This window comes from Microcaecilia unicolor, chromosome 3 (genome assembly GCF_901765095.1).
Source record: "Microcaecilia unicolor chromosome 3, aMicUni1.1, whole genome shotgun sequence".
Lineage (NCBI taxonomy): Eukaryota > Metazoa > Chordata > Amphibia > Gymnophiona > Siphonopidae > Microcaecilia > Microcaecilia unicolor.
The window spans coordinates 534,535,139-534,548,240 of record NC_044033.1 but is presented as its reverse complement, the minus strand read 5'-3'; the positions used below and the strand labels follow the sequence as shown (position 1 = coordinate 534,548,240).

Below are 13,102 nucleotides of genomic sequence, written 5' to 3'. Positions count from 1 at the left end.
TGTAAATCCTCGTGCCTAAATTAGGTGCGGACCCCCCTTATTCTATAAGAGCGTGCATAAATTGCAGGAATGCCCCCAATCTGCCCATGATCCTCCCATGGCCACACCTCCTTTTTGGACCAGCACGTAAATATGCATGTGTAAATTTAAATTAGTCTCAATTATCACCAATAATTATTAGGGTCCAATTATTGGTGCTAATTAGCTTGTTAATTAAGTTGCGCAAATTGAGCATGCGGACACATTTGTGCACACAATTCTGAGCAACATATATACAATTTGGGGGTATGTATCCACTATGCACTGAATTTTGACCTCAGAATCTTCAGCTGAAAATGCAAGGTCAAATGCTTTTTGCAGATTCATTTTATGAAGATCAGTGCAGAAACAGAGAAATGTTTAGATCTGAACTGGTAGCAGCTGTTTTAGAAATAGGGAATTAAAAAAATAAAAGGATCTGTGTCATTTGCCTTTTTGTGGATGACGCAAAGATCTGTAACAGAGTGGACATCTTGGAAAGTATAGTCAAAATGAGAAGTTCTGAACAAAAACTAAATATCTGTTTGGATGTTTGACAGCTAACCTTTAATCCAAAGAAATGCAGAGTTATGCATTTGGAGTGCAAACACTCAAAAGAACTGTACCAAGTAGGAGAGTATAAGCTGAACAGCACCATGATGAGGATGCAAGATTACAAGTATGGCAACTCCCCACTGGGTAATAAAAAAAAAGGCAGCATAACATGAAAGAACTCTTGTGGAACCAGAGATGGTAGGTTCCAAAGTACTACCTAAGCAACAGGCACCTGAGTTATCTAGACCACTCCCTGCTGTTAAAAAGGAACCTATAACCTTAGAGAAGAGCTCCAGTTTCTTTGAAACCATATAAGACTGCTACCCGTCCCTAGGGAGGATGGACCCTAAGGATACTGTGTGGCTGCTGAGAAAGCTGAACTTGAATTCATTTAACTGGAAACAGCTGAAGATTACCAAGAACCTCTAGGAGGGGAGGAAATGGAGGTGCTGGAGCACTGGTAGACTATTTCATAAAGGAATTGGACTTATCTTAATCAAACCCAGGTGAAATTTTCCATTTTCACACACAGGGGTGGGAAATAGCAAACCTACTCTAAATAAGAAGCTATCCTACGGATGGGGCTGTAGAAATGCTGGTTTAAAGTTGGTCAACCTGAAGACCTGGTCAATCTGGGAGAGGAAAGGAAATTGGGAGAGCTAATCAAAGACTGTTGTCCTATATGGTCCAATCTGGTTACTGAACTGGGAGAATGAAAGACTGATGAATAAGTTGGGCACGATTTGTTTGGGATGAAGAAGTTAAAAGGGAAACTAGAGGAGGAATTATGGGAGCTTATTTACATAAGTTAATTTGTATATTTGAGCAGAACTTGTTTGCTCTGTTTGAGGCTCCCTTCTTTCTGAACCAAAAGCAAGGTTAAATGTTTAAAGAACCTTTTATCTGTGAGAATCTTCTCCAGTGTAGATTTAGGAAAAAGACTGATTCACTCTTTGGAAACTGAGCCTGAGTCTACTAGTCAGAACTACAAAAGACCCCTGCTGAACTACAGCTACACCAACACACAAATTCCTCTTTATTCTAGACTGGAGTCTTTCCTGGAACTGTAGAGGACAGCATGCCAAGAAGACATGCCACAGCACGGGCCATAAGACCAACCTTGTGGTGGTAGTATCCAAGGATCTCAAGGTGGTGAAACAATGTGACAAAGCAGTGGTGAATGACAGAATGATCATGCAATGCCTTTGCTATGCAGTCTACGCAGAAAGGAGGTCATAATGCTCCTACACAGTATGCTGATGAGGCCTCACTTGGAGTACTGTGAACAAACAAATCTTTTCCAAACAAGGAGAAGCTATAGAACTATAGGACATGATTATAAAGTTACAGGAAGGGTGACAGATGTCTGGTATGCCCTCCTGAAATAAGTGATGGAAGCAACAATGTTGCAGGAATTCAAAAAGGAGTGGGATATACACAGTGGATCCCTAAAAGGCAAGATGATATAAACCAAGCATAAAACACTTCCGCTCTAAATCATAGGGAAAGAGAGCTACACTGTAGGGCACATACAACCCAACACTACAAGCAAGGGGAAAGTAACCTACACTGCGCGGCAACCTTCTTGGCCAGACTCTATGGTCATGCTGGTCTCTCTCTGTCATAATTTATTATATAATGATGTTACCATATGAAACTAAGAACAGTTTAACTTCAGACTGTAAAGCAGGTACATTGCCTGACACTGTACATATCCCAAGCATGTGCCACAATTAGTTATAGAACCACAATTAATCAAATACAGTACATTTGTTTATGTCACAATTTTCATTTCACAGCACAGTCAAGTAGTTTTATCTTATACTTGCCGAGTTCATACAGTGTGACTTTGCACTCATAGCAGAGCCATTCCATGGAATGTGGTGTGGAGGAAGTTAAACTGGAAGAATAGAGATATTATCACAGTTAATATTTTGGCACAAATGGCCTTGGGCTGACTGAGCAAAAGTGTTCATCGCTGTTGTTAACAGGTATACTATAGAAATGCTGTGATGATTGTGTAATAACCAAATATTATGTAATGTTTATCCCTAACATTGTGACTGAGAACAAGAGGAATACAGCCATAATAATATACAACTATCAATTAATAGAACTGAATAAAGGCATCTTTGGCCATGTAATCTCTTGGACTTCTGAAATCGAGTCAGCTGCAGTACCAGCAATACCACAAAGATGGTAATGTTTAGAACTAAGAAGAGTCTAGTATAAGATGTGGATATTGATGATGCTCTACTTCGAGCAGTGCTTATCTGTGAAGGACCATATCTGCCTACTCTGACCGAAACATTATTTCTCTGTTTTATATGGGGAACTTCTACAAAGTCTAAAAGGTCTTTCATCTCCTCTTCTTCATTCACTGGCAACTCTTTCTGTGCAAGTGCCAACACATTTTGGCGTATTTTCTTTTCGTTCACTTCAATTTGAGCAAAAATATCTGGAATGGCATCCACAAACTTGTAGCCTTTGGGGCCCTTCCTGCTTCTTTTTGTCTTGCCCTGATGCTGCTGAGAGATGGCAAATATCCTTTCAATGGCCTCCTCAGTATTTCTCTTATCTGAAAATCTCAGCAAACGCTCTGCGGTCTTTCGAAAGCTGTCTGTGTTTTGAACCTGGGATAGGATCTGCTTTTCAAGCTGTTTGAAAACTGGTTTGAAGTATAAGAGGTTCTGTTCTACAATTCTGGCATAGTCTTTCACTTCCTTTACCGGAGGGTTCTTTATAAAAGACGCTTTCTCAAATACAAGTTTTTGTCGGTCTACAACTACCTGTGCAAAGACCGACTGGTGAGGGGTATCAGTGAAGAGATAAACTGCATAAGCATGCTCACTTGTGGCTAAGTATACATCCACCTGTTGATAATCTCCACGAACATTAAAACTCTCCACTTCCACAGAAGATCCAATGAAAAGGTACACAGTTCTTGTGACTGGTTTTCTGAGAAAAGTTGTAACATTGACATAATTAGTCCCATTGTATGGGTAGCCTCTTGGATAACCAACTGATGCAATAACAGCCTTCTGACTATAACCAGTTTCATCCATCCAGTACATTTTATATGTTCCATCTTTGTGTCTTAGACAAGCGCCATGGACACTGTCTATAACTGCCTCCTCAAATGCTACGTCTACATTATGGAAGAAACTGGTTGTTGCTTCCAAAGGGCTGTCATTTTCTAGATGGATTTCATCCACTAAAAGTAGTAGCTGTGGATGGAGAAGTATAAGGCTTCTCTGATAGCTTTTTAACTTAAATTCAGCATTGTAGGCACCTGCCCCTTCTCCCTTAATGAAAACAATTCCATTCCTCTCCAAAGCTGAAGTTACCTGTCCATGGGAGCTTGCAGCTGGGTCCCGTTTGTATTTTAACCACTTTGATGAGCATTCCTCTGTAATCTGACCTTCCCATGGAGCAAAACAGCTCTTAACATTCACAGCAGGAGAAAACATTAACACATTGTTTAAGAAAGTATACTTGGGTCCATACAAAGCTTCTGTTATGAATGGCACACCATTCGGAGCAAATGTAAAAGAATTTTGGTCTGGGTGCTCATGACCAGCATTAAAGTTCTTCCATCCTTTGATCCAATCTTTGTACTTGTTTCTGTGGACAATATCATAGATTGCACGCCCTCCCAATTTTCCTGACTTGAAGGAAAGAAAGGGCCTGTTGACTTCAGCAGGTAAGGCACTTCCATAGGTTACAACTCCCCAATCCTCAAAATAATGTAACTTTGGAATGCCAAAATCTGGTGGTGGCACAGAACCCAAGCTTGCATCATACCTGAAAAGAAACAAAAACACAAAATAAATTTAAGAATAAGAACACCTACTTTATATCATCCATTTCCTTCTCCCTAAATCTGTTATTTCCCATACCTGCACCTACCTACATGGGCATTAGAAATATTGAAAGGTGTGGTGATAGACTATGATCCCGATATTCTAAAAAAGTTAATTGCTGGAAATCAGGGGCTAGAAAATGAGTTTACTAGGTTGAAGGCTTCCCATTGATTCTCTTAAGTTTAGGTGCCTAGTACTGGAATTGAGCACTGAGTGCCAACTTAATTCTCCATCCATATACTTCCCATACATACATTTTAGGTGCCTAATTTAGCAACTTTGCAAAATAAAGTTCCCAAATTTAGGCAGTGAACTGGGAAAATGTTTAGGAAGCCAGATCTAGGCATCTAACTCTTAAAATGGGAAACTTATGTAGATGCTCAAGTCCTGGAGTACTCATGCCATTCAAGCCTATGACCAGGAAGTAAAATATTCTTTCTGCTGAAATGTCTGAAAGACTCCATTCTTTTTGTGGGTATTTATATTTAAACATTTCTAACCTCCTTAAACCTAAGTAACTTACATCATTAAACATACATAAAATGAAAAGCAGAACCACCCACCTACAAATCCCCAATTAAACTATTAAAGACAATTTTTTTTGCAATACTTCCACTTACACATATCAAATAACAACTTACAGCATTACCTATAAAGGAACCCCTGGGCAAAAAAAAAAAAGACCTTCAAAGTTTTCTTAAAATGCTGCAATGTAGTACTGAACTTTAAATATCCAGGAATAACATGTATAGAATGTTTGCATGTTTGGGAAGCTCGCCAGGTGCCCTTGGACTAGATTGGCCGCTGTCATGGACAGGATGCTGGGCTCGATTACTTATGTAGCTTATCCCAAAGCAATGGTCCAGCAGTACAGAATGCATCTTGCTTAGTCACTATATCTGTCAAAGATGGTACAGAAAACCTTTCGTGAAGTCTTAGATCGAAGTTGTCTTGGGACACAGCGAAGTTTCTTACCTGAAGCATATTCTCCGAGGATAGCATGCTGGATATTGTCACGTGTGGGTGACGTCACGTCGGCCCCCGGAGGATTTTTAGTAAAAATCTACAAAAGTCTCTTCTGGAGCGTTCAACCGCGCGTGGCGCTCCCACTGTGCATGCGCACACATAGTTTCCCGCCCGTTGCGCGGTCTCGCTCCTCAGTTGAATTCAATAGTTGAAAAGAAAGAACAACTCCAAAGGGGATGTGGGAGGGTTTGTGAGAATATCCAGCCTGCTGTCCTCGGAGAATACCTGCTTGAGGTAAGAAACTTCGCTTTCTCCGAGGACAAGCAGGCTGATATTCTCACATGTGGGGTATCCCTAGCCCTCAGGCTCACTCAAAACAACAAACATTGGTCAACTGGACCTCGCAACGGCGCGGGCATAACAAAGATTGACCTGAAACAAGAAACATCTAACTGAGAGTGCAGCCTGGAACAGAATAAAAATGGGCCTAGGAGGGTTGGAGTTGGATTCTAAACCCCAAACAGATTCTGCAGCACCGACTGCCCAAACCCACTGTCGCATTGACTGTCCTGCTGAAGGCAGTAGTGAGATGTGAATGTGTGGACTGATGACCACGTCGCAGCCTTGCAGATCTCTTCAATAGTGGCTGACCTCAGATGAGCCACTGACGCAGCCATGGCTCTAACATTATGAGCCGTGACATGGCCCTCTAAAGCCAGCCCAGCTAGGGCAAAAGTGAAGGAAATGCAATCTGCTAGCCAATTAGATATGGTGCGTTTCCCGACAGCAACTCCCCTCTTGTTGGGATTAAAAGAAATAAACAACTGGGCGGACTGTCTGTGGGGGCTTGTCCGCTCCACGTAAAAGGCCAATGCTCTTTTGCAGTCCAAAGTGTGCAGCTTGCTTTCGCCAGGACTTGTATGAGGATGGGGAAAAAATGTTGGCAAGACAATTGACTGGTTCAGATGAAACTCCGACACCACCTTTGGCAAGAACTTAGGGTGCGTGCAGAGGACTACTCTGTTATGATGAAATTTAAGATAAGGAGCATGAACTACCAGAGCCTGGAGCTCACTGACCCTACGAGCTGAAGTAACAGCCACCAAGAAAATGACCTTCCAGGTCAAAAACTTCAGATGGCAGGAATTCAGTGGCTCGAAAGGGGGTTTCATCAGCTGGGTGAGAACGACATTGAGATCCCATGACACTGGTGGAGGTTTGACAGGGGGCTTTGACAAAAGCAAACCTCACATGAAGCGAACAACTAAAGGCTGTCCAAAGATAGGCTTACCCTCTACACACCAATGATAAGCACTAATTGCACTGAGGTGAACCCTTACGGAGTTGATCTTGAGACCAGACTCTGACAACTGTAGAAGTTATTCAAGCAGGGTCTGTGTAGGACAAGAGAGAGGACCTAGGGCTTTGCTGTCACACAAGACGGCAAACCTGCTTAGACGCTCGAACTGCGGACACCAGGGACAGGAGGTTGTCTGCCCTTATCTCGGGAAGATAAGCCCGAGCTGTCTTCGCGTCCAGCAGTGACCCAATGAACTCCAATTTTTTTAAAAGGAGCGAGATGGGACTTGGTGTAATTTATTACAAACCCTAGTAGCTCTAGCACATGAACAGTCCATTTAATAACAGTCTATGGACTTGTCCTTTAGGAAGCCGTCCAAACCTTTTTTAAACTCTGCTAAGCTAACCGCCTTTACCACATTCTCTGACAACAAATTCCAGAGTTTAATTACACGTTGAGTGAAGAAACATTTTCTCCGATTCGTTTTAAATTTACTACATTGTAGCTTCATCGCATGCCCCCTAGTCCTAGTATTTTTGGAAAGTGTGAACAGACGCTTCACATCTACCCGTTCCACTCCACTCATTATTTTATAGACCTCTATCATAACTCCCCCTCAGCCGCCTTTTCTCCAAGCTGAAGAGCTCTAGCCGCTTTAGCCTTTCCTCATAGGGAAGTTGTCCCATCCCCTTTATCATTTCATTGCCCTTCTCTGCACTTTTTCTAATTCCACTACATCTTTTTTGAGATGCGGTGACCAGAATTGAACACAATATTCGAGGTGCAGTTGCACCATGGAGCGATACAAAAGCATTATAACATCCTCATACGCCTAGCATAGGAATAGGGAGCACTCCGCATCCCCCCCTCAAAAACCTCCTGGTTGTGGAGGCTGTAGCAGAAGGCGCCCGGCAGGAGAAGAGCAAATCCAAGAAGACAGGAGAAGCCATAGCATCATTATGCTTTTTGATCTGGTTGATCAGGAGGGGCATAATCGAATGGGGTGCCCAAGTTTTCCTGAGGGCATCCTCAGAGGATATCCCCACGAAGGGGCGGGGAAACCCGTATTATCGAAAAGATGGGCGGCCATCTTTTGTTTCGATTATATGGTCGGGGACGCCCAAATCTCAACATTTAGGTAGACCTTAGAGATAGTTGTCCCCGGTTTTCGGCGATAATGGAAACTAAGGACGCCCATCTCAAAAACGACCAAATCAAACTCATTTAGTCATGGGAGGAGCCAGCATTCGTAGTGCACTGGTCCCCCTGACATGCCAGGACACCAATCGGGCACCCTAGGGGGCACTGCAGTGGACTAACTGATGCACTAACTGAATGTAAAATGCCCTTCCCTTACTAATCCTTTAGCAATTCGGAAAGGAACGGGCATGCATGAAGGAAATCACATGCAAATGTTAGTTCATTTGCACACGACTTCCTTCCTAAGGAGGGGACGCCAGTGGAGAGCAGCCAAGCGTTACGCGTGGCTGCTCTGCACATGCCAAAGACGGCTTCATACAACGCAGACAAGCTGCGTGTATAATACAACCTTAAAAAAACACAAGTCCAGGTGAAAACGTCCAAGTGCTCGTCAGGGACATCTTTTTTTTTTTTTTTTTTTTTGAGTATGGGTGAAGGACGTCCAAGTGTTAGGCGCATTCGCTATGCCTCCGTCCCTGCAACAGGCAGTTGAGGATGTCCAAAATGTGGATATTTCTGTGAGAAGGACGTCCATGCCTTTGCTATGCCTCTGACACCCACTTTATTTACTTGGATTTTGGATCACAAGTAGCAGCAGTGGAATTTGAACCGGCCACCTCTGGTTTGGAAGACCAGCACTCTAACCAATAGGCTACTCCTCCACTCCACTCCCTTGAAATCTGGCCATCCCTGGGGTGGGCAGGTCAGGACTTCCAAAATGTTTGAAAGAAGGACGTCCACGCCTTCCCTATGCCTCCGCTGACACACACACACACACCTCTCCCCCAGGGACCTGCATACTGCTGCGATGGGCCCGAGTATGATAGTTGAGGCTGGCAGAAAAAGTTTTTAAAGTTGTTTTTTTCAGGGTGGAAGGGGATTAGTCACCACTGGGGGAGTCAAGGGAGGTAATCCCCGATTCCCTCTGGTGGTCATCTGGTCAGTTCGGGCACCTTTTTGAGGCTTGATCGTAAGACAAAATGGACCAAGTAAAGTCACCCAAGTGCTCGTCAGGGACGCCCTTCTTTTTTCCATTATCGCTCGAGGACGCTCATCTGTTAGGCACGCCCCAGTCCCGCCTTCACTACGCCTGACATGCCCCCGGGAACTTTAGTTGTCTCTGCGACAGGAAGCAGTTGGGGACACCCAAAATCGGCTTTCGATTATGCCGATTTGGGCGACCCTGAGAGAAGGACGCCCATCTCCCAATTTGTGTCAAAAGATGGGTGCCCTTCTCTTTCGAAAATAAGCCTGCAGGTCTTCCACCTTCTCTCCGAAAAGATTATCCCCCCGGCAAGGTACATCTGTCATCCTCTGCTGGACCGAACGATCCAGGTCAGCGACATGCAGCCACGAGAGTCTGTGCATCGCTATACCTTGAGCACAGATTCTGGATGCCACATCAAAAGTGTCGTAAGCGCCCCTGGCCAGGAATTTACGACACGCCTTCTGCTGCCTGACCACCTGGCAAAAAGGCTCGGCCTGCACCTGAGGGAGGGCATCAACCAAGGTATACAGCTGCCTCACTGAGTTCCGACAGTGAACGCTCGTGAAGACCTGTTAAGATTGAATACGGGCAGCGAGCATAGCGGCCTGATAAGTCTTCCTCCCAAAAGAATCCAAGGTCTCTGCCTGGGGGTGCCGAAACAGTCTAGTATTCTTGGCTCTCGAGGGCGGAGTCCACCACTATGGAGTTGTGGGGTAACTGAGACCTCATCAACCCAGGTTCACCGTAGATCCAATACTGGGAATCAGTCTTCTTAGGGATCACGGAAGCAGAGGGAACGACCAGTTTCACATAAGGACTTCCTTGAGTACCTTATACAAAGGAGCCATCACTGCCTCCTTAGGTGCAGAGATGTAATCAGCATCTCAGCCCTGGGCTCATCCTTCACCTCCATAGGGAATGGAATGGCCTCAGCCATTTTCCGCACAAATGAAGAAAAGGAGAGGCTCTCAGGAGAAGACAGTCTCCTTTCAGGTGGAAGGGAAGGTTCAGAGGAAATCTCAAAAGGCTCATCGGAGGAAAAGTATCCGGGATCTTCCTCTGAATCCCACGAGCGCTCCTCCTCAGTATCGGAAAGCACTTCCCTAAGGAAGCTCCGAGACTGAGCCTGCCTCGATGCCGAGGACCGGCGTCCTCGATGGCAATGTCGAGGGGACGACGCCCTCATAGACTGCGGTGAAGCTTCCTCCACCAATGTCGATGGGGAGTTGACCTGGGTGGCAGCAGACACCGAAGCCGCAAGTGGCACCGTGGACGGGGACCAAACCGCAGGTGAAGGGTCAACGTAGGTGCAGCAGATGGCACGGCAGGCGCAAGCACCCTCAACGCCGAAGCAGACTGGCACAGCAGTCCTTCTAGAAGTTCCGGAAGCAGAGCCCGGATGTGCTCGTCAAAAGCCGCCATCGGAGAAGGCTGGGGGGGGGGGGGGGGGGGGGGCGGTGGAGCAGCCGGTGCAGAATGGGTTGAGGCTCAGCAGGAACCGGACTGCTAAGAGGCCGACACATCGGCACCTCCTGTATGGAGAGGGAGCGGTCCTCTCGGTGCCAACGCTTCTCGGGTGCCGAGTCCTTCGACATCCCCAGCACCGTGTGTCGAGGGAGAACGGTGACGGTGCTTCTTAGCCTTTGCTGGATGGCCGTCACCGAGGCTCCTCGGTGCCGACGAGGACAAAGTCCAATTCTCATGTCACCTCGGGGTTGGGTCCGACGACGGTTGGTCCCGGGGGGCCAGCACAGCACGAGGCCTTGAGATAGGTGTTGACCCACTCGATGCCTCACTGCTCCCAGTGTGTCTTGGCCTCTCAGCAGCCTTCTGTACCTCTGCTCCTGTCATTGATGCGTCCCTCAATGTCGTGCCGCCGACCTCAGTACCGATGCTGAAGGACCGGACCAAGCCACAAAATGTTTCTCGCGTTGGGCTTCTCAAGCTAGTTGGGTCCTTTTCTTCATATGAAGACACAGGGCTCAACGAGCTGGGCTATGGTCGGGCCCAAGGCGCTGAATACACCAAGAATGGGTATCTGTACCCGAGATGGTCCGGTTGCACAGAGTACAACGTTTGAAGCTGCTGGGTGACTTCGATGACATGGAAGGAAAAACGGCACCGGCCTTATCTTGGTACTGAACTGTTGACAACCCAGATTTGCCACCCTACTGTCTGTAAGCAGTGGTAATGGTGTTCCTTATAGATCCATTCTACTGGTTCCTCTTAGCAACAGCAAGGCTGTTCATGACTACTCATCTCTTTCTTTTCAGTGGCATGAGGGCTTTTGGTATTTCTCATCTGCTGTGAAAATCAACTAACTACAAGCAAGTAGACAAGTATTAAAGTCAAGATGTTATATTTAACTTTTAAGACTAACACAAACAATAGACTCAAGGAATAAAGTATAACAAATGCTAGTAAACATGTTTCACAACAAAATGTCCTCTAGGCGCCCACAACCATGAAATATCATAAATTTTGTAAATTATTTTTTCAGGAAGGAAAAAGCCTCGGATACATATAGGTCAAAATTCTTCAGACTGATGAAAAACAGATTGCATCTGAGGCTTTTTCCTTCCTGAAAAAATAACTTGATAAAAATTACAAAAAATTATATATTTTCTGGTTGTGGGAGCTTAGCGCAGTGTGTTTAGTAGCATAACTTTTAAGTCTTCCATGATAGTACCCCCCACTCCAAATATCAATCAAATGTGTTGATTCCCTATGAACTTAAAAGGAACCTTCAATCTTCCCAGCTTTCTTTATTAACTGCTTCCTCTCGTATAGTATTACAGTAAACCAGACAGCAGGATTTTGCCTTCTTTGGAATAAAACTGCGACTGAAATACTGCTGTCCCATTGGTTACAAAGTACCTTGAGGTTTCTGAGGTTGGCAAATGCTTGACTATTTCATAATTAAATTATATCTGTTATCTTAAGGATGATTTTTAATGCTGTTGATTGGGATACAAATATTTATTATGTTTGACTATACAAGGATGGCTACAGAAGTGATTTCTATGTGTCTCGTTACGCTTTTCAAAAATACTAGGACTAGGGGGCATGCGATGAAGCTACAAAGTAGTAAATTTAAAACGAATCAGAGAAACTTTTTTCTTCACTCAACGTGTAATTCAACTCTGGAATTCGTTGCCAGGAAATGTGGTAAAGGCGGTCAGCTTAGCAGAGTTTAAAAAAAGGTTTGGACGGCTTCCTAATGGAAAAGTCCATAGACCATTATTAAAATGGACTTGGGGAAAATCCACTATTTCTGGGATAAGCACCATAAAATCTTTTGTACTTTTTTGGGATCTTGCCAGGTATTTGTGACCTGGATTGGCCACTGTTGGAAAAAAGGATACTGGGCTTGATGGACCTTTGGTCTGTCCCAGTATGGCAATACTTATGTACTTATGTAACCTTTACTTGTAACTCACTTAGAGTTTGTAGAGTTAGGCATATAATCATATAAACAAACATTTTTTTCAGTTTCTGAATTGCACACTCCATCAAAGGATTATTTGTTTGAATGATTTTCCTTTTGTGAAACCATCTAATATAATAATTTGCTCCTGCAACGTTCCAATGTGTCTACCTGCGTTCGTAACCATCTCCTGACGTCAGGCAAGCAGGCTTCTACTTTGGGAGAGTGACGTCAGGAGATGGGTACGAACGCAGGTAGACACATTGGAATGTTGCAGAAGCAAATTATTATATTAGATTTGAACTTGGGGGGAGGGACAAATTGCGTTTTTCCTAAGTGGAGGGCAAGCTGGAGCTTGCAACCGAGCAGGGGAGAATGCGGAAGTAGCCGAGCTTCACAGTCTGCGCTATCCCCGGGACCCTGGAACTGATAGTACAGCACAAACACAATGCCACAACCGTCACCAGGCACGTGGCGGGAAAGAGCACCGAAGAGGAAGGACGGTAACGGGCTGCCCCCCCTCCTCTCTGAACCGCTTATTTTAACCAGTTTGTGCACCCTGCAAGTTTCCACGCATTAGCCCCTAGACATTTCCATCCCCTCGGGGTGAGCAGGAACTGGCAGGCGCCCCTTCAATTAAGTGAAAGTGAGTGGCGGCCCGGAACCGGCTCCACACCTTGACGCCTCTGCCCAGGCCTGGAACAGCAGGCCCCACTTCCTTCCCGCTCACCCGGATGCGGCGCTCTCGAGCTTGAGCGTCAGGGTTTCTTCGATGATGCGGTTGT

General features: G+C 45.0%; 1 protein-coding gene across 1 annotated transcript in view; it reads right to left on the bottom strand.

The window, feature by feature from the left end:
- Positions 1-227: 227 nt before the first annotated feature.
- Positions 228-13,102, bottom strand: part of DSE (dermatan sulfate epimerase) — a 167,596-nt gene continuing 154,721 nt past the window's right edge. The window contains exon 7 of the mRNA XM_030199227.1: positions 228-4,377. Within this exon, the coding sequence (XP_030055087.1) occupies positions 2,625-4,377 (1,753 nt within the window). The 3' untranslated portion in view covers positions 228-2,624. The remainder of the gene's footprint in view (positions 4,378-13,102) is intronic.